Source organism: Pseudopipra pipra, chromosome 27, assembly GCF_036250125.1.
Source record: "Pseudopipra pipra isolate bDixPip1 chromosome 27, bDixPip1.hap1, whole genome shotgun sequence".
NCBI lineage: Eukaryota > Metazoa > Chordata > Aves > Passeriformes > Pipridae > Pseudopipra > Pseudopipra pipra.
In genome coordinates, this window is record NC_087575.1 from 1605801 (window position 1) to 1630225 (window position 24425).

Consider the following 24425-nt stretch of genomic DNA (forward strand, 5'->3'; position numbering starts at 1 on the left):
GATCCTTCCTGTGGGCTGAATCATCGTCTCGGCAAACACGTTGGCTCCCGAGCCGCATCCTGTGCCGGGGCATCCCGGCTGAGCCTGAGGGTGCTGGGCTGCCCAGCACCCCACAAGATTGCAGAATAGCCACTCCTGGGTGTCTCTCTCTGCCCTTTGGGCTTGATTTTTCCCAAGGAGGTTTGCAGGGATGGTGCAGGCATCAAGTCATCAACCACCATCCCTCACCCCGCTGAGAGGAGACTCACAAACAAACTCCCAAGGCCACTGTGGTGGTGTCTACGTGTGTTTGGCCATTTCCCCGTGGGATTTCCACATTTTTTGGAAGCAGTCCTTAATTTGTCTAATTTTTAACAGCCCCTGGCCTCCCTCCCTGCAGGTCTGTGGCAGTGGAGGGCTGGGAGGGCTCACGTAGGCAGGGCTGGCACGGGAGCTCGAGCCCAGCTCTTCGATCCCAAACGCCTCTCTGGCAAACTTTTGGGGTTTTTTTTTTTTTTGGTCAGTTATGAGTAAACTTGCTTTTGTCCCCAGTTTTGTCCCTTGGTGAGTAATGGAAAAACCAAGTGGGAAAAGATTTCTGCTCCCCAGAAGAGAAGGCGGCGTCCCGGTCGCGTCTCCGCGGCCGTGATTCGATTTTACATTGCAAATGAAACAATGCTTGGAAAGATGCAAATCAGGGAGGAAATAGAGGGAGATGCTGCTGAGGGAAGGAGTGTGGGGGGGTGTTGCACCTACTCGGTGCATCTGCGTGGGTGTGTAAAATACACCAGGGCCCGAGGGACGTGAGAGGTCACCGGGGGCATCCCAGGGGACTCTGTGTCTCATTCCTCGCTGCCTTCAGGCTGCTGAGTTCACTCAGTCACTCAGCAAAATGAATTCTCTCTCTCTCTGGGCAACAATCCGTGTGTGAGTGTGGAGTGTCTGCAGCTTTCATGAGTGTGCAACTTTGTGGTAAAATAAATGAGCTGGAAAAACCAGGATGTGGATTTAGTCGTGCTCTTCTCCCTAAAGCTTTCTGTTTAATGGGATATAACCCCTGGCTTCGTGAATAACCCTGGATCTACTGAATTTAAATTGTTTTGTGGTAGCAAATGTGTTGATGTTGCTGAATGCATGTGAGGCAGAACATGAGTGAAGGTTCTCTGCAGGGCTATCTGAGCATTTCAGTTCCCTTGGGGGAGAAGGGACTGAGAGCAGCCCTGAGCAGAAGGACCCTGGGGGTGTGGGGGGATGAGAAACTCCACATGTGCTGGCACTTGGGACAAGGGATGGAGGAACAGGACCAGGGGAATGGCTTCCCAGTGCCAGAGGGCAGGGTAAGATGGGATATTGGGAAGGAATTGTTGGCTGTGAGGGTGGAGAGGGGCTGTCCCAGGTTTCCCAGAGCAGCTGTGGCTGCCCCTGGATCCCTGGAAGTGTCCAAGGCCAGGCTGGATGGGGCTTGGAGCAACCTGGGCTAGTGGAAGGTGTCCCTGCCCATGGCAGGGGGTGGAACTGGATGAGCTTTGAGGTTCCTTCCAACCCAAACCATCCTGGGATTCCATGGCTGCAGCTCCCAGGAGTCCTCAGAGGTCCTGCAGACACACGTGTGGGCTCCAAGCTGGGCTCCTGCGTGTTCCACACAAGGATGTAACTCCTTGCAGCTCCGTGGATTTTAATCTTTAGTGAATAGAGTGAAATGTTAGTGAAATGGGAGCAGTGAGAATGCTCGTGTTGGCAGCTCTGGGTCACCTCGGGGGGCAGCACTGTGGGGAGGTGACACGGTGGCACTGCTGGTGTCCAGGGCTGCAATTCCCTGCACCAAGCTCTATCTGAGCCAGACCCTGGGTTCAAGGCACAGGTGTGTCCCCAGCCTCTGTCACAAACCACTCTGGGGAAGGGCTGAGGTGCTGTGTGGCACCTCTTGGACAGGGGGACTGTGGGATCGGGTCTGAGCCCGCTCTTGTGCAGGGTTGGTTTTATCCCAGCCTGCTTCCAGTAGCTGCAGGGGGCTCATCATCCCCAGGGTTCAGGGCAGCCCCTCGTGCTCTCCCACCCTCTGTGGCCCCTGTCATGGAGCTGTGGGACCACGGGGCTGTGCAGCCACGGGCAGTGGGGTTCCTGCTGTCCCCTCACACTGGCTCTGCCTCTGTCTGCAGGGAGGGAGCAGAGCTGCTCCTGCAAAGCACTGCCTGACCCGAGGTGTAGCAAAGGAAAAGCAGCTTCTCTGACACCTGTTACGGGTCTGACTCGGCCCAATGTTGTTCTTGGTCCTTTTCCCTGCACTGTTGTCCCTCAGACCCTCCTGGCCATCCTGCTCCTCGCAGGGCTGTCGGGCTCAGAGACAACCTGGGGATGAGGGACATGGAGAGGTCTGTCCCAGAGAGGCTGAGGACAAGGGACACAGTGGGTTTGTCCCACAGGCTGATGACCTTTAGAAAGCACTGACTGGTCGAGCCCTGTGTTATCCTCCATCCCCTTCTCATGCCACTCCTTTGTGCTCGTGTTTGGTCGTTGCTGGCCTTTGTTTTTACAGCTGGGGGAAGTGTTTTGAGCTTTAAAGTTTATTTTCTTCCCCCTGGTTGTCGTCACAGGTTTGTTTTCTTTCTCCCTGTGGCATCTTGCTGGCCCTCCTGGGGGCTGGGAGAGAGGACTGTCTGCTCTCCATGAATTTCTGCTGGAGGGAGTGGGCTCTTCCCTGCACTTGGGGGGCCCAATGGCCTCGCTGCCTTCACTTGTTCCCACTGGCTTTTTGTTATCTCAGAATCCCAGAATGGTTTGGGTGGAAAGGGACTTAAAGCCCATCTCATTCCACCCCCTGCCATGGGCAGGGACACCTTCCACTAGCCCAGGTTGCTCCAAGCCCCCTCCAACCTGGCCTTGGACACTCCCGGTGATGGGGCAGCCACAGCTGCTCTGGAAAACCTGTGCCAGGGCCTCCCCACCCTCCCAGGGAAGAATTCCTTCCCAATATCCCATCTAACCCTGCCCTCTGGCACTGGGAAGCCATTCCCCCCCATCCTGTTCCTCCATCCCTTGTCCCAAGTCCCTCTCCAGCTCTCCTGGAGCCCCTTTAGGCCCTGGAAGGGGCTCTCAGCTCTCCCTGGAGCCTTCTCTCCTCCAGGTGACCCCCCCAGCTCTCCCAGCCTGGCTCCAGAGCAGAGGGGCTCCAGCCCTTGGAGCATCTCCGTGGCCTCCTCTGGACTCTCTCCAGCAGCTCCACGTCCCTGTGCTGTTGTTCCCCAGGGCTGGAGGCAGCTCTGCAGGGGGGTCTCACCTGAGGGGGCAGAGGGGCAGAATCCCCCCTCCCCTGCTGCCCACACTGTGGGACCAGCCCAGGGCACGGGGGGGTTTCTGGGTGCCAGGACACACGGTCGGGGCGTGTGGAGCTTCTCATCCCCCTGCACCCCAAGTCCTTCTGCTCAGGGCTGCTCTCAATCCATTCATCCCTGTTTTTTTAGCTTGGTAAATCCTGTCCAGTTTGACCCATCCTCCAGGAAGAGAACAGCCCAACAGTTCACCCCTGTCACCAACCTTGGGGCTGTGGATCCAGTCCTTGGCCACGCTGTGGGCACAGCTGGTGGTGGCTGTGCCCTGGGGCAGCCCTGTCCCCCCACGGGCAGTCCTTGTGCAGGGCCTTGGAGAGGGTTGGGCTGGCTCAGGTGATTTGTTTCCTCAGTGATGGTTTTAAGCAGGCAGAGTTTTATTTTGTTTCCTGTAGAACCGCTCCCCAAAAACAGTGGGGACCCTCCTGTGGGGCTGCCAATGACACCTGTGTCTAAAGGGAGGGATGGTTGAATTTGTTTGTTGCATTTTGTTGGTTTTTTCCAAGCCTTCCCCATCCCTGTGCCAGGCACTATTTTGTTATTTATTATTGCATATTATTATTATTATTATTATTTATGCACAGGGTGGGATTGTTGGGGGGTCCTGCAGGGCCAGGAGTTGGACTTGATGATCCTTGTGGGTCCCTTCCAACTCAGGACATTCTGTGATTCTGTTTCTGGGATGTCACCCCCAAAACCAACCCTGGGGCTGCCTTGGAGCCTGCCCTGTCCTTTGGGAGCAGTTTCAGTGACATTGGAGCATCTTGCAAAGACCAGGAGTAACTAAAGTAGTTCTTTGACTCTTTTTCCCCCCCTTTCTGGTTAATTTGGGTGTCCTGTGCAGGACCAGCAGTTGTACTCGATGATCCTGATGGGTCCCTTCCAGCTCAGCATATTCTGTGATTCTCTGATTTTGGTGTTGACTGTAGGTTTAGTTTCTCTCCATACTCATCCCATATCCAAACCCAACGGGGAATGGATAATTTTTCCATGGTTCTCTTCCATCTTTCCCCAGTCACAAACATTTCCTAAAACCCGTCTCTGAGCGTGCAGAAACTGCTGAACTGGAGTAGGGCACAGGAGATGCGGGAGCAGATGCTCAGCAGAGGAATTAATGATCACCCAAGTGGTGGCATCAGCTTTTTTAAGTCAAAAATTATCCCTGAGCGTGTGTTTGGTGGGGAGGGAGGCAGCAGCAGGTGCTTCCCAGGAACAGGGGATGTGCCTGTCTTGGCTTCGAGTTCTTGGTTCGTTCATCCCCACAAAGACAAAGGGGCAGAGTTTGCTCCAGGAATCCTGCAGGGATCTGTGGTAGTGGGGTCTGGTCCAGTCGGGTGTGTCCCCTTGGGGTGCCTGGGGGGGCTGTCGGGGCCCAGAGCACCTGTTTTCAGGATCCCAGAATGTCCTGAGTTGGGTTGGACTGATGAGGATCATCCAGTCCAACCCCTGGCCCTGCCCAGACACCCCAACAATCCCACCCTGTCCCTCAGAGCGTTGTCCAAACATTCCTGGAGCTCTGGCAGCCTTGGGGCCGTGCCCACTGCCCTGGGGAGCCTGGGCAGTGCCCCAGCACCCTGTGGGGGAAGAACCTTTCCCTGAGATCCATCCCAATGCTCCTGGCACAGCTCCAGCCCTTCCCTGGGTCCTGTCCCTGGTCCCAGAGGGCAGTGCCACCTGGCCCACTTACTCCTCCTGGACAGCCTGGCCTTGGGCACTTGGACACAGCTGCTCCTCACCATCGCCACCAGTTTTGGTCCAACCCCAAATTTCCAGGCAGTGGAGGGGATAAAACGTCCCACTGCAGCCCCATGAGCAGGGCCCTCTGGGGTGGCATTGCCAGGGACCCCGTGCTGCCCTCCAGGTGTTTGAGGTGGGTTTTTTACCCCCCCTCCCTTTTCTTTCTAATTGTTTTGTCGGGAAAAGGAAGTGACCGAATTGTGGAGTCCACAATCGACGTCCTGTAAACAGGACTCCACTCACAGCTGTTTTTTCCTATTTGGGGGCGGACGGGGCTGGTAAATAAACAGGCAGAGCTGGGAGCTGCTTCCAGCACCCCCTTTTCCCTCGCAGGGGCTCTGCCTGCACCCCGAGCCTCTCCCAGGGGCGGGTTGTTCCGTGCTGAGTGGCAGCGATGGCTCCGAGGAGCCAACTCTCCAGGAAAAACAACAACTTTGCTGCTTTGCCTGGGACTAAAGCTAATTACTACTCGACTAATTTTATTGATTTCCAATCCCTTTTAGCAGAGATTTTGCTGTGGGGCTGATGGCCAGGGCGATTAGGACACAAAGCCGCTTAATTTGGGAGTGTTTATCAAGCAGCCTTCTGTCACCTCTGCTTCACATCAAACCACAGGGGCACCACTGGCCCTGCCCGGGGTGGCTGCTGCTGTCCCACCTCTGAGGGACAAACTCCTCCTGGGGCTTGGAGGGGGTTTGGAACTAGATGGTCTTTAGGGCCTCTCTGAACACAAAGCATTCCATGATTCTCAGTGTATTCCATGAGATTGGTGTGCTGCTGGCTGAGGGCTTTTACTTCCAGTTGCTGCTACATCCCTGTCCTGCTCCCCATGGGCACTGCTGCAGAGCTGGATTTGCTGCCTGGCTCTCAGAGCCCCATCGTGGGCACAGAGTGGCCAGCAGACCTTCAGAGATGGACAATGGCAGCTGTGGTTGCCTCTGACCCTTCTCCAGCCGTGCGAGGGATTTGGCCTAAATATTTTTATTAGAATTTAAAAAAAAAAAAAAAAAAAAAAAAAAGCCTGGCCTAGTGGTTTTGATGGGAATCAGATTAGGGAGAGAGGGCTTGGACACTGGCAGATTGTGGGGGCAGGGGTGGCTGGGGGGAGGGAGATGCTCAGCCCAGCTCAGTCACAGCTCGAGCAGCACAGCAAGCCCTGAGTGTCCCCCCCACTGTGGCCTGTGATGGTCCCATCACTGCATCCTCCTCCTGACAGGGAAAACGAGGTGCCTTTGGGTCATTTCGAGTCACAGGGAGAAATTCTTCCCTGTGAGGGTGGGGAGGCCCTGGCACAGGTTTCCCAGAGCAGCTGTGGCTGCCCCATCCCTGGAAGTGTCCAAGGCCAGGTTGGAGGGGGCTTGGAGCCACCTGGGCTGGTGGAAGGTGTCCCTGCCCATGGCAGGGGTGGAACTGGATGGGCTTTAAAGGCCCCTTCCCACCCAAACCATTCCATGATTTCAGCCTGCTGGGCTTTGCAGCAGTGTTTGCTCTCCTCAGGGTCTCCCATTGTGCAGGATTCAAGAGCAAAGACTCTGGATCTTGCCATGCAAGTGGTGTCTGAGAAGTCTCGGGAGCAGAATGTCCTGCTCTACATCCCTGCATGTCCTCTGGATCCGGAGGGAGGGCTGCACCCTCCGTGAGCTTTGCTCACAAAGAGATCACTGGGGGTTGAGCTTGTTTTGAAAGACCTTTCACAGAATCCTAGAACATTGGAAGGGACCCCTAAGGATCATCTGTCCCACTCCTGACCTCGTCCAGCTCAGGACCTTGGCCTGAGCACAAAGGCTGGGCATTGGGGAGGGCTTGGTCACGTCCTGGTGCTCAGAGCACAGTGTGACTGCAGAGCCAGGCTCCCTCCCAGGCCACATCCCAGTGCTGTGCTCAGACTGGGGGCTGCAGAGCTGTCAAACACCTCAGGGCTCACTCTGCTGGCAGGACCAGCACCTGTGCCCAGGGGGGTTTGGGAGCTCTGCTTATGGAAACCAGAGCAGCATCTCTTGGTGAGACATTTTCGGCTCCAGGGACCCCGTGGGTGGCAGCTGGAAGGCAGAGAGCAGGAACTGAGCAGGAGGGATGTGGGATGTGGGATGGATCACAAAACCCTGCACCCTTTTAATGCGTTTTCACAGAATCCTGGAATGGTTTGGGTTAGAAGGGACCTTAAAGCCCACCCAGTGCCACCCCCTGCCATGGGCAGGGACACCTTCCACCAGCCCAGGTGGCTCCAAGCCCTGTCCAACCTGGCCTTGGACACTTCCAGGGATGGGGCAGCCACAGCTGCTCTGGGCAACCTGTGCCAGGGCCTCCCCACCCTCACAGGGAGGAATTTTTCCCTAACATCCAAACTAAATCTCTCCTCCTTTAGGTTAAAGCAGCTCCTCCTTGTCCCATCTCTCTCTGCCCGTGTTTTCTTGTTTTCTTGACCAAAGTTGTTCCTCCTGGACAGCTCCCATTGCCCTGTGTCACTGGGCACTTGTCCACAGCCTGGTACTGTGGCTCGTTGCTGCACTAAGGACTTTTTTTTTTCTGAGATTCAACGTGGTTAAATTATTTTTATCCCTGCTGGAGCCTGGGACAGCTCTTGTCTGTCAGCTCTTCTTGGCTGCGGCAGAAAAATCGTAAGGGGGGAAAAAAAATGACTGTCTGACAGCTACATCTTATTCTATTAGTATGTTTTAATTAGAACATGAGCAAGAAATGTGTTATGAATATTCATGCCCAGGGTTATTAAAATGCACAATTAATCTGTGCGCGGTTTAATAACTGTATTAATGGCGAGAGGAGGTAGCTCCTATTTTTGTCTTTTCTCAACTGGAGAGTGTGCCTGAACTTGGGGAGCTGGGAAAGGGGGTTATTTTAAAATTGAGTTGGCTCCTGCCAGCAGCGTGGGCACGTGGGCGTCTCCAGAACTCACACACCCTGCGCTGGAAGGGTGGCAGAGCCAAGAGCTCCAGCCCAGGGATGTGCTGGGATGGAGCTCACTCTGCAAACGTGACTGGGCTCAGTGCCAGGGGAGTTTTCAATCATGGAATCGTGGAGTGGTTTGGGTTGGAAGGGATCTTAAAGCTCATCTCATCCTGCCCCCCTGCCATGGGCAGGGACACCTTCCACTGGCCCAGGTTGCTCCAAGCCCCGTCCAACCTGGCCTTGGACACTTCCAGGGATGGGGCAGCCACAGCTGCTCTGGGAAACCTGGGACAGCCCCTCCCCACCCTCACAGCCAACAATTCCCTCCCAATATCCCATCTATCCCTGCCCTATGGCAGTGGGAAGCCATTCCCCTTGTCCTGTCCCTCCATCCCTTGTCCCCAGTCCCTCTCCAGCTCTCCTGGAGCCCCCTTAGGCCCTGGAAGGGGCTTTCAGCTCTCCCTGGATCCTTCTCCAGGTGAACCCCCCCAGCTCTCCCAGCCTGGCTCCAGAGCAGAGGGGCTCCAGCCCTCAGAGCATTTCCATGGCCCTTTGGACATGGTATCTGTTGGTGCCCTGGATTATGATGGGTTTTGCCAGGATGGTCTGTGCTTTAACAGATCTGTGCCCCAGGCTGAGGCCGTTGGGAGCGAGGGCGATGCCCGAGGGATCTCCATCTCTCCTGGGGCAGCACATGAGTGAGGCAGAAAACACATTGCCCGGTGCCCCAAGGTGCTTCTGCCCCTTCCCTGGGCACTTGGGTTGCCTCCAGAGCTGCTGGGATGGAGGGGTCTGGGTGGGCTGCTGGGGTGCCCTTGGGTGAGCCCCGAGGACGCCGGCATGGGGCTGCCTGAGCTGTGGCCATCCCACACCAGCTTCCTTCTCCTCCCCCTTCTCCTTCCTCTTCCTCCATCTTCATCCAGCCTGGCTACTCAGTGCCAGCTGTGCCCAGGGGAGCACCAGGCTCGTGGGCATGGCCAGCACATGCCCCAGGCTGGGGAAGGTGTGACAGTGTTTGGGGGTGACCCCGTGTTCGAGGGCTTTGTGGTGTGAGTGGAGCAAATCCTGCTTTGGGAGCTCTTCCAGAGGCACCTGCCCTTGGCCAAACACTGGGAATTCGCAGGGCTGGCAGAGGGCATTTGCTGCCAAATTGTAGATCCTTCCCAATGCGAGGGGAGGGAAGAGCAGGCTGGCAGTGAGTGCAGCACAGATGCCAGACGTCGGGCGCGGGCAGTCTGCTTTTTCCTGGCTTCGTCCCAGAAATCCCTGAATTCTTCAAACACCTGCAGGCTGAAGATGGGAGGTTTTTGCCAGCACCTTTCACGCTGGTGGCTGCAGCCTGGGGAAGGTGTGAGACCTTATTTTCCAGGAGACATCAGACAAAGAGCTGGCATGGGCACCTTTGGAGGTGGTGGAGCCTTGGCTGCTTCCAGAGCCATGGGATGCTCTTTGCCACAAGGGTGGGACAGTGATAACCTCACTTCACCTTGGCAGCCATTGGAACTACCTGGAGAGTACAGGAGGTCTTTTGGGTGTCCTTAGGGGGTTATAGAATCACAGAATCCTGGAACGAAGGGGAAGGGAAGGGTTGGAAGGGACCTCAAAGCTCATCTCAACCCACCCCCTGCCATGGGCAGGGACACCTCCCACTAGCCCAGGTTGCTCCAAGCCCTGTCTAACCTGGCCTTGGACACTTCCAGGGATGGGGCAGCCACAGCTGCTCTGGGCAACCTGTGCCAGGGCCTCCCCACCCTCACAGGGAGGAATTTCTTCCTAAAAAAGAAGGGTTGGTTTGCTGTGACCCCCTTTGTGGTCACAGAGGGGCCAAGAGAGCAGCCCAGGACCTCGACACGCTCTGGAGAGCAGCTCATCCTCTGCAGCTGCCATAGGAGCACCCAGGGGGTTTGGCTCCTCTCTGGGGTCTCTCTGCCATGCTGGTGACACCACAGGGTGGGAGCAGCTTGTGCCAGGGGTTTCTCCTTGTTTAAGGGGTGTGTGAGCCTCCCCCTCAGCTTTTGTCACCTCTGCCACCCGCTGTCTCCTCTCCTGGCAGGTTTATTTTTATTTTTTCAGGGATTTTGGCACAGAATCCCAGAATGGGTAAGGCTGGAAGGGACCCCAGTGGGTCATCTGGTCCCACCTCCCCGCTCAAGCAGGGTCATCCCAGAGCACAGCGGCACAGGATCATGTCCAGACTGTTCTGGAATATCTGAAGGGAATAGATGAAGGTTCTTGAATATCTCAAGGGATGATTCAAGTGAGGGAGACTCACAAGCTGGGCAGAATTCACCCTGGGCTTCCAGGCAGCCCAGGGCTCTCCAGAGACTGTGGTGCTGCAGTCCTTGTCCTTCAGCACAGAGGGTTCCAAGGATGTCCGAGCCTGCAGATCCTGCTCGTGCCTCCGCCCTGACCCTTGGGGAGCTTTAAAACCACCCGTGACAGCAAAATGACTCCAAGGAGCATTTTTTTCCTCCTGCCTCGCTGGGGTTTGCAGGGATTGCAGATGAATTGCTTTTGGAAAAACACATTAGCAAAGCAAAAGTTTATTCTAGGAAGTAGGAGGTGGGAGAATTGGCAGTAATTCTCCCCAGTATCCAAGGTATTATTAGAGGCTTATCCCTGCTCTGCACAGTAATCACATTGGAAATTTTTGATTAGAAAACAAAATCTAAATGAGAATTATGAATATTCATTAGGTGTGGAGATTAATATGCATAATTATGCAAATTAGACAGCAATTAAACACCAATTCTCTGGGGAAATGATTAACACAAAGGCACCGAAATAGAAGGATGTAATTTGAAAGAAGTTTCTGGTTAAATGAACAGTGAGGGGAGCGGAGGAGACAAATCCATGGCATGTTTGCCATAATAATCAGCTTTGCCGAGCTGGAATGGGAGTGAGCCCTGTCCCCCTGCTCCGTGTCCTTGCTCCCACACACTCCCCACCCCACTGTCCCCACTGCTGCAGGCAGCTCTCTGCTCCCAGCACAGAGTCCTGGGGCTCCTGGAAGGGCCATCCCTGCTGGCATGTTGGCTTTTGGAAGGGCCAGCACAGGGAGAGCCCCCGGGACCCCAGTGCTGCCACGGGGTGATCCTGGGTGCTGCCAGGGGTGCCACGTGTCACTCCATGAGTGTGGCCATGAACCCCTGCGTGGGGATGGGGTTCCCATGTTTAGTGGCTCCAGCCAGTGCCATCCACCCTGCTCAGCCTCCCAGGGGCTGGCATTTCTCCTTGCTGGTGTCCGTGCAGCATCTCCAGGGATGATGCCCCCACCCTGCCCAGCCCCCTCTCAAATCCCTGGATTTAACCCCCTGAGCCTTTGAACCCCTGGTCACCCACCAGGGTGGGAGATGGAGCAGCACAGTCAGAAATGCTGCTGCCCAGTCAGGTTCAGGATGTTTTCCAGGGAATACTCTTTCTGTGCAGTCGTGGTGTCAGCTGGAACTTCAGGAGCTTTGCTTATGCAACGCCCCAGGATTTTTGTGTCCTAGTGGGAATTTGTATCTCCTTGAAGGGATTCAGGAGAGCTGGAGAGGGACTTGGGACAAGAGCCTGAAGAGATAGGACAAGGGGAAATGGATTCCCACTGCCAGAGGACAGGGTTAGATGGGACACTGGGAGGCAATTCCTCCCTGTGAGGGTGGGGAGGCCCTGGTAAAGGCTGCCCAGAGCAGCTGTGGCTGCCCCATCCCTGGAAGTGTCCAAGGCCAGGTTGGACGGGGCTTGGAGCAACCTGGGCTAGTGGAAGGTGTCCCTGCCCATGGCAGGGGGTGGGATGAGATGAGCTTTGAGGTCCCTCCCAACCCACAGCATTCCATGACTCTCTGGCTCCCTGGGGTACCTCGTGGGCCCAAGAGCTGCAGCCTGGGTGGACCTGGCAGGCGATGAAAGGAGCTCATTTCCCCCCACAGGCTGTGCAGGCTCGTTGCAAAACCCTCCTGGTTGGTCCTTTGCCATCTGGGTGAGATCCCCTTTTGCCAGGGATGTGCTTGGAGGGCTAAAGCTGAGATGAGCAGGAGTGTGCTCTGATGGGCCCCTGCTGACATCACACCTGGACACCGTGACCTTGTAGCTCCATGGACCAAAATCAGGTCCTGTGGAGCACTGGGATGGGTGCACTGGGATGTTTTTGACTCACAGTCCTCTTCACCATCAGTCTGTGGGGGGAAGAGGTTGATGGGTGCTCTCTGGAATAAGGGAGTTAAAATACTTGTTTCTCCTCTTCCCACTGTCCCGTGTTTTGAAACATTTCCAGGCTGTGGTGGGATTTGCTTTGAAGTTTGTGGAATAAATCCCAGCAGGAGTGGGAAGGTGAGGAGGGAGAGGGGAGGCTCAGTCACGCCAAGTGGAAGTGGTTTATTAATGAAAATATTGTTTTGTTTGTAGAAGGAAGAGTTAATTTTACGAGAACACCTTTGAGGCTTTGCTGATAAAGCAAAGAGTAACCTTTGTTCTTCCTGTTTTTCGGTAGGCTTGGATGAAAGACCGGGATCAGGTTCCTGGGGAACGGGAGATCAAAACAGCTCCGCGTTTGACCAAGGAAGGGTAAGGACAAAGCACAAACAGGAGCTCCAGCCCAAACAAACGGGGGCTTTCCCAGACCTTCCAGAGCATCGGCCCTAACCCTGGAACAGCTTCTCTTGCCCCATTTTGGACGTGGGTTCTGGGAACCCTGCGGGGGGACAGCAGGGAGAGGGGCCTCCCATCCCCATCTCCCCGGGCTTTGCTGCCTGGAGAAGGTTTCTCCTCCAAAAACCTCCCCCAGACCCACACTGGGGTGGTCTCCCATGGCTGCTCAGGCATCTCCCCTCCCTGCACCCAGGGGTGGTGTGGGAGAGGGGTGTTCCTGGGTGGGGTGGGACAGGGGTCCCACAGATGGGGTCACAATTGGGTGGGCTGAGGTTTTTCACCTGGTGACAAAGCTTTCTGGTCACCCACCACTCAGGGGAGACCAAGGGGATCCACCACATCATCCAGCCAAAGTGGCCTTAGTGGGGATGGAGAACATGGGAAGGGTTTTGCAGGGAAGGAGTCGAGGCTGCAACAGCTCAGGACTTGGGCCTGGGGAGGGGAAGAGAGGAAAGAGATGAACTTAGTGGAAACAGTGTTATTTTGGCAGCTGCTCATGTTTTAATGGGTTTGTGTGATTCATTTTTGCAATGGCACCTTTCCCTCCCCTCTGGTCAGCAGCGGAGCTGTCGCTGTGCTGTCGGCTCTCATTTATATATTTAGAATTTATATATTTATATAAATATGTTAAAAAAGCGTGTTTATATTTATCCAGCCTTTCCCTAGTCCTTTGGCCCCCCTGGCTCGGGGAGGGCCTGCCTGGGCCCACCTGGTGGGTTCCAAACTGCCTGAGAGCTGCAAACCATGGTGCCATATCCCCTCCCGGTGCCACATCCTCGTGGCTGCACTGCCCAACTCTCCTTTGGCACGAGGATAAAACCCCTTTTTTTACAAGGAGCCTTTGACTTAGCCCCTGCCTGGGGGAGCTGGGCCCTGACAGCCCCGTGTTTTGGGGTTTGGCTCCCGTGTAACTCTGGTGTTGTTCCAGCAGAGCTATGGCGAAGGCCCCCACTACGGCGAGCACCGGGACATGCCCTCCCACAACAGCATCTCCTCGTCACCCTTCCTGGGAGCAGGACTCGTGGGTAAGTGCCTCCCAGCTGCCTGGCAGCTCCCCAGGGCAGGGCACACGTGGCACAGGCTGGCCCGTGGGGGTGGCAGCGTTTGCATCGACCGGCGTGGCCGTTCCCTGTGTCGGACCTGCTCCGGGTGCTCTCCCAGCTGTGGCCCAGGAGCTGGGATCCAGAGGGTTTCACCAGTGCCCAACCTGTGTGACAGCTGCCGTGTTTTGTGTGTGTGGTTATTTTTCTCTGCTTCACAGGAGCACCCAGAGGCAGTAGCAGAGATCAGTGCCTGATGTGCTGGCACAGGGCTGAGTGTGCTCCTGGGAGCTGGTAATCAGGGGTGGGAGAGCACCAGGAATGAGAGGGAGAGAAGAAACACTCATTGTTAAGGATTTAGGACAACGTTAAGGACTTGGGATGACCCTGCTTGAGTGGGGAGGTGTGACCAGATGACCCCACTGTGGTCCCTTCCAACCCAACCCACTCGGTGACTTGGAAGGGGCTCGTGGCTGTGTCGCTTCCCAGCCTGGCAGCCCCTGCAGAGAGCTGGAGGTGCTCCCCTTGCTGCAGTGGGATTTGGAGGGGCTTCTTCCCTTGTCCTGCAGGGCTCCAACAGCCCCATCTGACTCCCCCATCCCCAGCTCCAACTGGGCAGTGTGAGGAGCTCCCAGGGACCGGCGAGCGCCGGAGATGATGATCCTGCGTGACCGGACGTGTGTGACCATTTACCCAGTTACCTCTCCCAGCTCGGGGGCGGGAGGAGAGATTAAGAGCAGAAAATATCCATCCTGAAGGGCTTAGAGAGCTCTAATGGCATTAGAGGTCAGGAATTGGGGTTAGTCCTCCCCACCTTTGCCCACGCAGGGCTGGTTAAACCCTCCGGCGCGTGCGGAGGGAGCGGTGCCGGGACAGGGCTCGCTCGGGGTGTGAGGGAGGGGTGAGAAGAGGGAATGTTTGAAACGAAAAATCCCCCCCACGACAGGACCTTCCTCCTGCAGAGCTGGTGGGAAAGGGGAAGAGCAGAGCAGGGTTGTGCTGGGAAGGGAGCAGCCACATGTTGGCTGCTCCTGGCTGAGGTCAGAGTGAGGGGCTCACTGTCAGCTCTGCTCCCCCCTTTCTGTCAGCTCTTTCCCCCCCTCGTGCTGTTGGGGGCAGGTGTGTTGTGTGCAGGTGGAGGAGCATTTCTGAGCAGCTCCCCCATCCCTCTGCAAGGGCGGTTGTTCCTTCTCGTTTCTGCCCCGGGAGGATGTCAGTGAAGCAGAGGAGAAGTTTCTGAGCAGGACGGGGGAGCCTCGATGCAGCTCCGCGGGGTTTTGGGGGGGTGTGCGTGGGGGGGCCCATCCCAGCCCATCCCACACCTGGGGCCAAGGCAGCCTTGAGAGTTTCCAGCCCAGAAGGAGCTGCCCGGGGAGGAACACGGAGGTTTCCCCTTTGATGTGTGCGGGGAAGACGCCTTTGGCTCCCTCTCAAAGCCGGGGCTCCCGGTCCTTGGCAGGCGCCGCGGCGCTCCCGGCGCTCCCGGCGGGGCTGCCGGCCCGACCGGTCCCCGGCACGTGGAGCTGGAGCCTCCACGGCCCCAGAGGGTGGTTTCCAGTGGCTGGCCTTGGAGCTGAGGGCAATCAGTGGGACAGTGGCCACGCTCTGTGCCCGAGGCTCGAGTGCTGTGTCCCCGCGGGGTCCTGACCGGGCGGTGGGTGCAGCACCGGGAGCTCCAGAGCCAAAATGGGGAACAGCCAGAGGGGTAAAGGGGTTCTTCACATTTCAAAGTCCCTTTTGTTCCTAAAGTTGGGTGTGGTAAAGTAGAAGGCGGTCGATTCCTGGAGCGGGTTCCAAAATACATAAATAAGTTTTCATTGTAGAAACGTGGAATGGTTTGGGTGGGAAGGGACCTTAAAGCTCATCCAGTGCCACCCCCTGCCATGGGCAGGGACACCTCCCACTAAACCTGGTGGCTCCAAGCCCTGTCCAACCTGACCTTGGGCACTTCCAGGGGTGGGACAGCCACAGTTTCTCTGGGCAACCTGTGCCAGGACCTCCCCACCCTCACAGGGAATTTTTTCCCAATATCTAATCTAAACCTACAATCTAATCTAAACCTGCTCATGTGCTGCTGGACCCAAGGAAGACCATGGGACGAATTTTCTCTTCCTCTTTTCCAAGCTGCTTCTGAAAGTTTTTCAAGTGGCCAGATGCTGAGGGATAGGGGAGAGGAAGGGGCAGTGCAAAATAGTGCTTTTGCATGCAGGAGTGTGAAAGCAGTGGCAGAATGGGAGGGAAAGGAGAGTTTTGGAGATGTGTCACTTCTGATTTTGGAGAAAAGCCATCAAGGTCCCCCTGGGCTGGGAACCTCACTCCAGTGGGGAACTTGAGTGGAATCAGGGAATTTGAAAATTGGAGGAGGTGGAGGGAGCAGATGAGGATGAACATGTTCTGGTACTCTGTGGATGAAAGGTGTGTGAGACACCTGAGCCCTTCTCCAAAATCAGAATCTGTGTCTCTTTCCCACTTGATCTCTCTCTTCAAGAAGGATCAAGAACTGCTAAAAGAAACGTTTTGGGTGGGATATGAATGACCTGTGTTGGCAGTGGTGGGCTTGGCCAGCTAGAGATGGAGGCTGAGCTGAAAGGGCCCCCCAAAGACAGTGTGGGCTTTGGCTTCCCGTGCTGCTGCAGCTCTGAGCACAGTCATGGTGGTGCTGGCCTCCTCCTGGGACCCCTGTCCTCTGGAGTTTGGGTTCCTGGAGTCAGTGCATGTCCCAGGGCCAGGCTGCAGCCCCCCATCCTCTGACAATGGGCTCTAGGGACAGCGAGCACCTTCCCAGGGCGCAGGGACGCTGCTGGCCAGGCAGCACTGGTTGGGGAAATGGAGCAAGACGGTGATTTTTGTGGCTCTGTTTTCCACATGGAAAAAGAGACTCCTCTCTGACCAGGCTTTTGGTGGGCTGAGGAGCTCCTGCCAGCCCGAGCTTTGAAACAATCCTTTCCAGAGTGGAGATTTCCCCTGCCCCTGCAGGCTGGTGGCGTTTGGGGGCCGTGAAGTGGCCGAGGAGGATCCTGGGTGCAGCCTGTGCTCCCCTTCCCTCACGAGCTGTGTCACCACTCAAACTGATCTGACATGAGCAGAGGGCAAGGAGAGAGATTTAGAAGCTGCAGGGTGGGGTGGCCCTTTGAGTAGAGGAGCAGTGGAACATGTGTGTTCATCCAGAGTTCTTCCTGGTGTGTCCCTGCACCGGGAGATGGCTTTGAAAACTCCGTGGGCAGAAATCCATGGAAAAGGCAGGGCTGGAGGGATTTGCCTGGCCCAGGAGAGAAGGAACATGGGTGTGAGTTCAGCCAGAGTAGGGCACTGCCAGCACATCCCCAAAATCCCTGTGAGGCTGCAGCCCTGCCCCTTGTTCCTGTCCTGGTGGGTCCCTTTGCCATCACCCCACCCCGTGCCCTCCTCCCCTGCCCAGAGTCCCCTCCTGGAGCCGTGAGGAGGGGGCTGCTCAGCCCCTGGGGCAGAGCTGGGGCAGCACAAAGCTCTGGTGCACAGGCCAGGCAGATTTAATCCCTGCTGTTCCCTGTCATTCCCTACAAGCAGGCAGTGATCCCAGCAGTCCTGGCATGGGACAGTCACTGCCTGCTCCTCACTGCAGCCCTGCTCCAGCCCAGGCTGGGGATGGTGTTCCTGTGGACTGCAGGGTGCACACCTCATCCAAAGCCAGTTTGAAAGGAAGAGCACTGAAATGTGTTCAGCTCAGACACAGAGATGTTGGATTTGGCCTCGTGGATGTTCTTTTGTTGAACATCCAGCGTCTGGCACGGTGGGATTTGCTTTGGGAGGCCCCTGCAGCACAGAGCAGGGAGGGGCTGCCCTGGCATGGGACCTGGGGGAGCTGCTCTCAGAGCTGACCTTCCTCTGCCCTCAGGGCTCCCCCAGAGCTGGGGGTGATGCCTCTCCTGCACTCAGGGACAATGTGAGGGGAATCTTCAGTCTCTGCCACAGCTTCAGCTCCACGAGGGGAGGGGGAAAACCAGAGCTGTGTGCAGGCCTGACTGGGCAGGGAGCTCTGGGCTGTGCTGCACGGGGATGGGATCACCTGGATTTAAAAAAAAAGAAGAAGAAAGTAAATTAGAAAGTGTCCAAAGGAGGGACATAGAGTTGGTGAAGGGTCTGAGGAGTGTCTGGGCACTGCTCTGGGACCAGGGACAGGACCCAGGGAAGGGCTGGAGCTGTGCCAGGGGGGTTGGGATGGATCTCAGGGAAAGGTTCTTCCCCCACAGGGTGCTGGGGCACTGCCCAGGCTCCCCAGGGCAGTGGGCACGGCCCCAAGGCTGCCAGAGCTCCAGGAGGGTTTGGACAACGCTCTGAGGGACAGGGTGGGATTGTTGGGGTGTCTGTGCCAGCCCTTGGGGCTGCTCCTGGAGGACAAAGGACATCCTGAGGACATCTGAGCATCCCAGCCCAGGGTGTGGAGAGGTGACAGCAGGGTCCCTGACTCTCCCAGGGTGGTGCCAGCACACAGCATGGTGACAAACCAGCTTGGCCCAGAGGATGAGGAGGGTGTTCTCTCTGTTTGAAATCACCAGCTTCACAATTTACTGTTCATCGTCAGCAGGGGCAGGCAGGGAGGGGGTTGGTTAAACAGTGAGGAAACTGATAAGCCATAACAGATTTCTTTCTAGTAATTATTTCTAGTAATTAGCTGCCTTTCAGAGCAGTGTTTCTAATCGGGTGGGTATTGTCAGTGCCTGTGGATTGGGGTCTTCCTGGACAATGGCTTTAATGGGGGGGTTGTTGCTGCTCCTGGGTTTTTAACTTTTTTTTTTTCCCTCCCCCTTTTTAATTCCTGGCTGTGTTTTTCCTCCCCATTTTCCCCAGGCTGGAACTCTAATGGAATTATCTCTAATGGTGCAGGGCTGGGGGAGGCACATGGTGGGTGGTGAGTGGTGGGAGCTGCACGGGGGCTGTTTCAGGGGTGGGTGATGTGGGGGCACTGGGTTTGCCAGCAGGTGCTGGAAAAACTCGTAGGCAGCACTTAAATACCTTTTCTTGGGGCGTCTTGTGCAGGGCCAGGAGCTGGACTCTGGTGATCCCTGTGGGTCCCATCCATCTCAGGACATTCTGTGAGTGGGGAGAGAGATGGCAAAGCCACAAGTTCATTTACAAGCAGTTTGCTCCCGTGGGGGTGAAATGCTGCCACAGTCCAGGTGCCAAAGCCAATCCCCTTTGTTGCCAGAGCTGGTGGGAACCTCGGGAAAGAGCAGTTTTGACTGTGCCACCTTGTCCCTGGGCTCAGGAGCAGATGTGCCTTTGGGAGGTGTGGGGGGTTCTCTGGAGAAGTCCTGGGTGAGGGCAGGGCCTGGGGGAGGCTTCCCTGAGCCTGGCACAGCCGGATCCTGCAGGAGGGAACGTGCTGGGGAGAGGAGAGAGGCTGGGAAAAGGCTTGTGGAGCATGGCTGAAGGCAGCACAGGCAGGGGAGGGGCAGGGGAAGGGGGTGGCAAGGGGCAAAGGCAGGAGGGGGATACCAGGACTCCCAACAAGGGAATGCCAGGAAGAGCTGGAAGTGCTGAATGCTCCCAGCCAGTTTCTGGATGCACCTTGCTCGAGGTGCCTCCACAGTGCTTCACCTTGGCATGTTCAAATTTGCAGAGGTAAATCCCACAGAGAGGATTTCCAAAGGAAACCCCTTTTCTCTTCAAAGGATTTATCCCCAGTACCTTCTGATCCCTCTCCCACAAGATCCCTTAACACCCGTCTGCAGGATTTCAGTAATTCCGTCGGGAGCAGGATGGCATTGGGGGAGATTCCTGGGGGTTTCTTTGCTGAGACCTGCCTCCATCCTGGTCCCTGCCTCCTTTCTGGGCCTTTGCCACCTTTCCTGGCCGGTGCCCTGGGCTGTGGCTGCCAAGGGGTGACCAGGGTGACTCGGGGTTTGCTGCCTGTGCCGGTGGCATCTCCCTGCCCGCAGAAACAGCTCCTTCTGCTGGCAGGTTCAGCTGCTTCTTGCCCCACTTGTGGACTTCTGGAATTGCAATAGGCTGAGTTACCAGCCTGGAAAGGTTTGCCATTCTCTTCTCTGCCTTGTTTTCGTAGGGAATTAGATGTAGAATTTCTACTGCCGAGCTTTTTGCTGCTTTTCCCCTTGTTATGTGATGATGGAGGGCGCAGGAGCTGGGGCTGGCTGGGGGCTACCCTCTATTTCCCAGTCTCCCACATCCCAGGAGGCTCCCACTGATCCAAGCGTGCAGGAGACACTGACACCAGGCACATTAACCAAGGAAGGCATTAGAGGCCATCCAGAGAAGGTGGTGGGTTTGGAGCAGTGCAGTGCAGAGCTGGGCCTGGGTTCAGAGAATCCCAGAATCTCCTGAGCTGGGAGGGACCCACAGGGATCATCCAGTCCAACTCCTGCCCTGCCCAGGACACCCCAACAATCCCCCCCTGTCCCTCAGAGCGTTGTCCAAACCCTCCTGGAGCTCTGGCAGCCTTGGGGCCGTGCCCACTGCCCTGGGGAGCCTGGGCAGTGCCCCAGCACCCTGTGGGGGAAGAACCTTTCCCTGAGATCCATCCCAACCCCCCTGGCACAGCTCCAGCCCTTCCCTGGGTCCTGTCCCTGGTCCCAGAGCAGAGCTCAGTCCCTGCCCCTCCGCCTCCCCTCGGCAGGAGCTGCAGCCCCCGAGGAGTCTCCCCTCAGTCTCCTCTGCTCCAGCTGAACCAGCCAAGTGCCCTCAGCTGCTCCTCAGACCCTTCCCCTCCAGACCCTTCCCCCAGCTCCGTGTCCCTCCTTTGGACACTCTCCAGCAGCTTCAGATCCCTCTGACACTGTGCCCCCCAAACAGCCCCCAGGACTCGAGGTGAGGCCGCCCCAGGTCAGAGCAGGGTTGGACAATCCCCTCCCTGGCCCGGCCGGCGATGCTGGGCCTGATGCCCCCAGGACAGGGTGGCCCTTTGGGCTGCCAGGACACTCTGCTGACTCAGATCCAACTGGCCACTGACCAGGACCCCCAGGGCCCTTCCCATGGTGCTGTTCCCCAGCCTCTTATTCCCCAGTCTATCTGTGCATCCAGGGCTGCCCCATCCCAGGGGCAGGATCCAGCACCTGCCCTTGTTAAACATCTCATGGTTGGGGATTGCCCAAACTTCCCAGCCATGGCCAGAAGCTCTGTGGTTCAGCCCAGGTTCTCTGGTGATGGCTGAGGCTGATGGAAGGGGGTTGGAACAACCTGATCTAGTGGAAGGTGTCCCTGCCCATGGCAGGGCTGTGGAACAATAGGGGCTTCAAGGTCCCTTCCAACCCAAGCCAGTCAGTAATTCCGTGATTCCCGACTCCAGCCAAGGTGTGGAAGAAGCAGTGTGTTATCAGATGGGAGGTCTGGCTGCTGCTGTCCAGCCAAACCCACATGGCATTACCCTGCTTTCCCTCTGCTGTAGGAGTAACTGTGACCCACCTGATGCCACAACCTGCTGAGTCCTCTGCAGCGTGGCCAGGGCTGGCAGCTCCAGCCCTTAAGCTCTTTTAGAAATTAGGTCATTTAGGGGATCCATCCTCTGACATCCTGACCTTTGTTTACTTAACGTTTAAGCCTCTGAGGGAACAGCAGCAGTGCCAGGTGTGCCCGGCTCCTGCTGGAGGTGAGGGGTGGGGGGTGCTGGTGTTCCATGACCTTCCCATCAGGAATGGGGGTCTGGGCTTTGGGGATTGCAGTGGGGGAACCAACTCTGAAGTTTTTGGCTCGAGTTCAAGGCCTCCATGGTAAGGTTGCAAAATGAGCAGCCTCCTCTCTCTTCCCATCTGGCACAGGTTGCCCAGAGCAGCTGTGGCTGCCCCATCCCTGGAAGTGTCCAAGGCCAGGTTGGACGGGCCTTGGAGCAATGTGGGCCAGTGGAAGGTGTCCCTGCCCATGGCAGGGGGTAGAACTGGATGGGATTTAAGGTCTCTTCCAATCCAAACCAGTCTATAAAGTTCACGTGGGCACTGCTGGCACAGGGCTGCTCCCATGTGGATCCCAGCTGGCAGCAACGCTCCGGCTGTGAGGAACCCACGGGCCAGGAGGAGTCTGCCTGGTGGGACTGAACAGAGGCAAGGAAGGGAATGCTTTCCTATTAATCCCTGCTCTTCAGATCTGGATGGGGTTTGGAAAGTTGAATCTCCACCAGGAGAGGGGGAGAAGGTGACCAGTGCATCGTGAGGGAGCAGGAGCTCAGCTCTTGTGCTCCGGGGTTGTATTTCCTGTTGTCTGGAAAGCGCCTGTGGAGTCTGGTCACTCATCCTGGCGCTTGGTTTGCTCCGTCCCTGCCTCTGCCAAGTTCAGCTGGCTGGATGTGAGGTGTCTGCAGGGATTTTTTTGGCTCTGGGCTGACACTGGCAGTTTCCATGGCCACAGGCACTTCCCTGCGCCGCTGCAGCTCCGGCTCTGGTGTTTGTGGACCTGCTCTCCCTGAACTTAAAGCGGCTCCTGTTTTAGCACAAGCTTTTTTGGGAGGCTGTCACTGCCATGGGGGGCAGAGGGAGCTGCCTCACAGAAACAGGCTTTGCCCCTCAGCAGGGCCCGGGTGTTTGGGGGCACAAAACACGTCCCCCTCTCTCTTACCCAAACCCTTGTCTTCTCTCTTCTCTGCAGGGAAGAGCAGTGACAGAGCCTCGTACTCCACGTTTGGAAGAGACACAGGGATGCCAGGACTAAACCAGGTAATGATAAAATGCAGGGAGGTTTTTTTGCTTGATTTGCTGGCTCCCAGGAGTGAGAGCCTGTGAATAAAACCAGCCTGGGGTTTGCATCTCACCTCTGTGCACGGGGTCCTGGAAAGCCTCTGCTCTGCTCCAAAACCTCTGTGGAGTGTCAGGAGTTCACACGGGCGTGTGTTGCTGGCTCAGAAGAGTTGTCAGAGGTTAGAAAATGTTGGTTGTAGCAGCTTCTCACTTCTTTTCCAAACCTCTTCAGTCAGGCTCACTTGTTTTGTTATTGTTAATCCTGGCTTGTATTTGATCAGCCGTGACCCGGCTACGCTGTCTTGGTGGGGAGTTCCAGTGAGTCAGATCCAAGCAACACCTTTCCCTGTGCCAGGGTGGCCAAGGAAGGCATCTTCTCCCTCCTGCTGCCTGCCCTGGGGCTCTCTCTCTCTCTCCCTCTCCAACCCAAAAATCCCCCAGTACCCTGTGTCCCAGTTTAGGGGAGGGAGATTCCATGAGATGGTTTCTGTGCTGTTGTATCATCATTTCAGTGACTGTTGGGCAGTGTTTGTGTTTTATGGCGGGGACCCACAGCCAAGTTGTGTGTTCAGCTCTGGGGCACCAACATCAGGATGTGGAGCTGCTGGAGAGAGTCCAGAGGAGGCCACGGAGATGCTCCAAGGGCTGGAGCCCCTCTGCTCTGGAGCCAGGCTGGGAGAGCTGGGGAGGTTCACCTGGAGGAGAGAAGGCTCCAGGGAGAGCTGAGAGCCCCTTGCAGGGCCTAAAGGGGCTCCAGGAGAGCTGGAGAGGAACTGGGGACAAGGAAGGGACAGGACAAGGGGGAATGGCTTTAAGCTGAAGGAGGGCAGATTTAGGTGGGATATTGGGAAGGAATTGTTGGCTGTGAGGGTGGGGAGGCCCTGGCACAGGTTGCCCAGAGCAGCTGTGGCTGCCCCATCCCTGGAAGTGTCCCAGGCCAGGTTGGATGGGGCCTGGAGCAGCCTGGGCCAGTGGAAGATGTCCCTGCCCATGGCAGGGGGAAGGAATTGGATGGGCTTTAAGGTCCCTTTCAACCCCAGTCGTTCTGGGATTCCATGATCTCCACAATCCAGGAGGGACACGGTGGCAGAGCCGCCTCTTGCAGCCACAGCCCGGCCCCGTCGGGTCACCCCATGTGAACCCCAGGCTGTGCTGGGGAAGGACTCTCTTCCTGTGGGGAATACCACAGGCGTAAATCCGAGCCCGGGAACATGGGCCAGCAGCCCTGGGATAATCTTCCCTGCTGCCACCAGCCTCCAGAAATAGTTTTTCGGGAAGGAGCGAGCACCTCTGCTTTGATGTGTGGCTCCAAGTGCCCCGTCAGTGCCCAGGGTGGCTCCGGGGAACAGTCCCCCCGTTTGATCCACGGGAGGAGCTTTTGGCCGGACAGCTTTGATTTCATCCGTGTACACACACGCACACATGACATGTTTTAATTTTACACAAATTGGTCATAATTTCCTCCTCTCTGAAGTGAGGATGTTTCCTTTGCTGGAGCAGCTGTGCTGGCTGTGCCAGAGTGGATTTCATTTACCACTGAAGCTGCTCAAACAAAACCGGGCCCGGTGCCAAGTGTTGCTTTTGGATGTGATGGTTTTGCTGGGCTCTCGTGGAGGAGGGGAGATATAAGGTAACAGAAATGGGGGGGGGGGGGAATGGTGCTGCAGGGCTCTGGATCGGGTGGCAGATCCCATTTGATGTGAGGGGGAGACAAAACCCCCTTGTGTGGGGCTGGGGAGGCGAACGGAGCCAGCTGTGACCCCCAGAGCAGTTGTTGCTTCTGGCTCCCGTTTGGGGGAGTGAGGGGAGGGTTGACCTTTTTTTTTTTTATTTTTGAAAAGATGAAAAATGTTCTGGTGGAGATGCCCTGGCTGGGATAGCAGGTTCTTCCCAAAAACACTCTGCTCCGAGGCAGAGCCGTGGCTTCCTCCTTGTTTAACTCTGAACCATCTCCAGAGGCATCTTGAGGGAGAGGGAATGGGAAGAAAACCCCTTTCTCTGGGAAATGGCCTTAAAATCCCAGAGATGCCCATGGGAGGAGCTGGGCAGCAGCTCCCGGGATCCCTCTGGGCTGCTTTCCTTGGCGGAGCAGGTCCGGTGTGACGGTAACCTGAGCGCTGGAACAGATTGCAGGAATGTCACCA

General features: G+C 56.6%; 1 protein-coding gene across 16 annotated transcripts in view; it reads left to right on the plus strand.

The window, feature by feature from the left end:
• The window catches only part of TCF3 (transcription factor 3), an 85181-nt gene that overhangs the window by 31956 nt on the left and 28800 nt on the right, over positions 1-24425 (plus strand). For all 16 annotated transcript variants that reach the window (XR_010425328.1, XM_064637002.1, XM_064637003.1 and 13 more), the window contains 3 exons: positions 12424-12497; positions 13513-13606; positions 22193-22260. Coding sequence is in view for 15 of the 16 variants with exons in the window: in XM_064637002.1 (XP_064493072.1) it covers positions 12424-12497; positions 13513-13606; positions 22193-22260 (236 nt within the window). In the remaining variant the exon portion in view is untranslated. The remainder of the gene's footprint in view (positions 1-12423; positions 12498-13512; positions 13607-22192; positions 22261-24425) is intronic.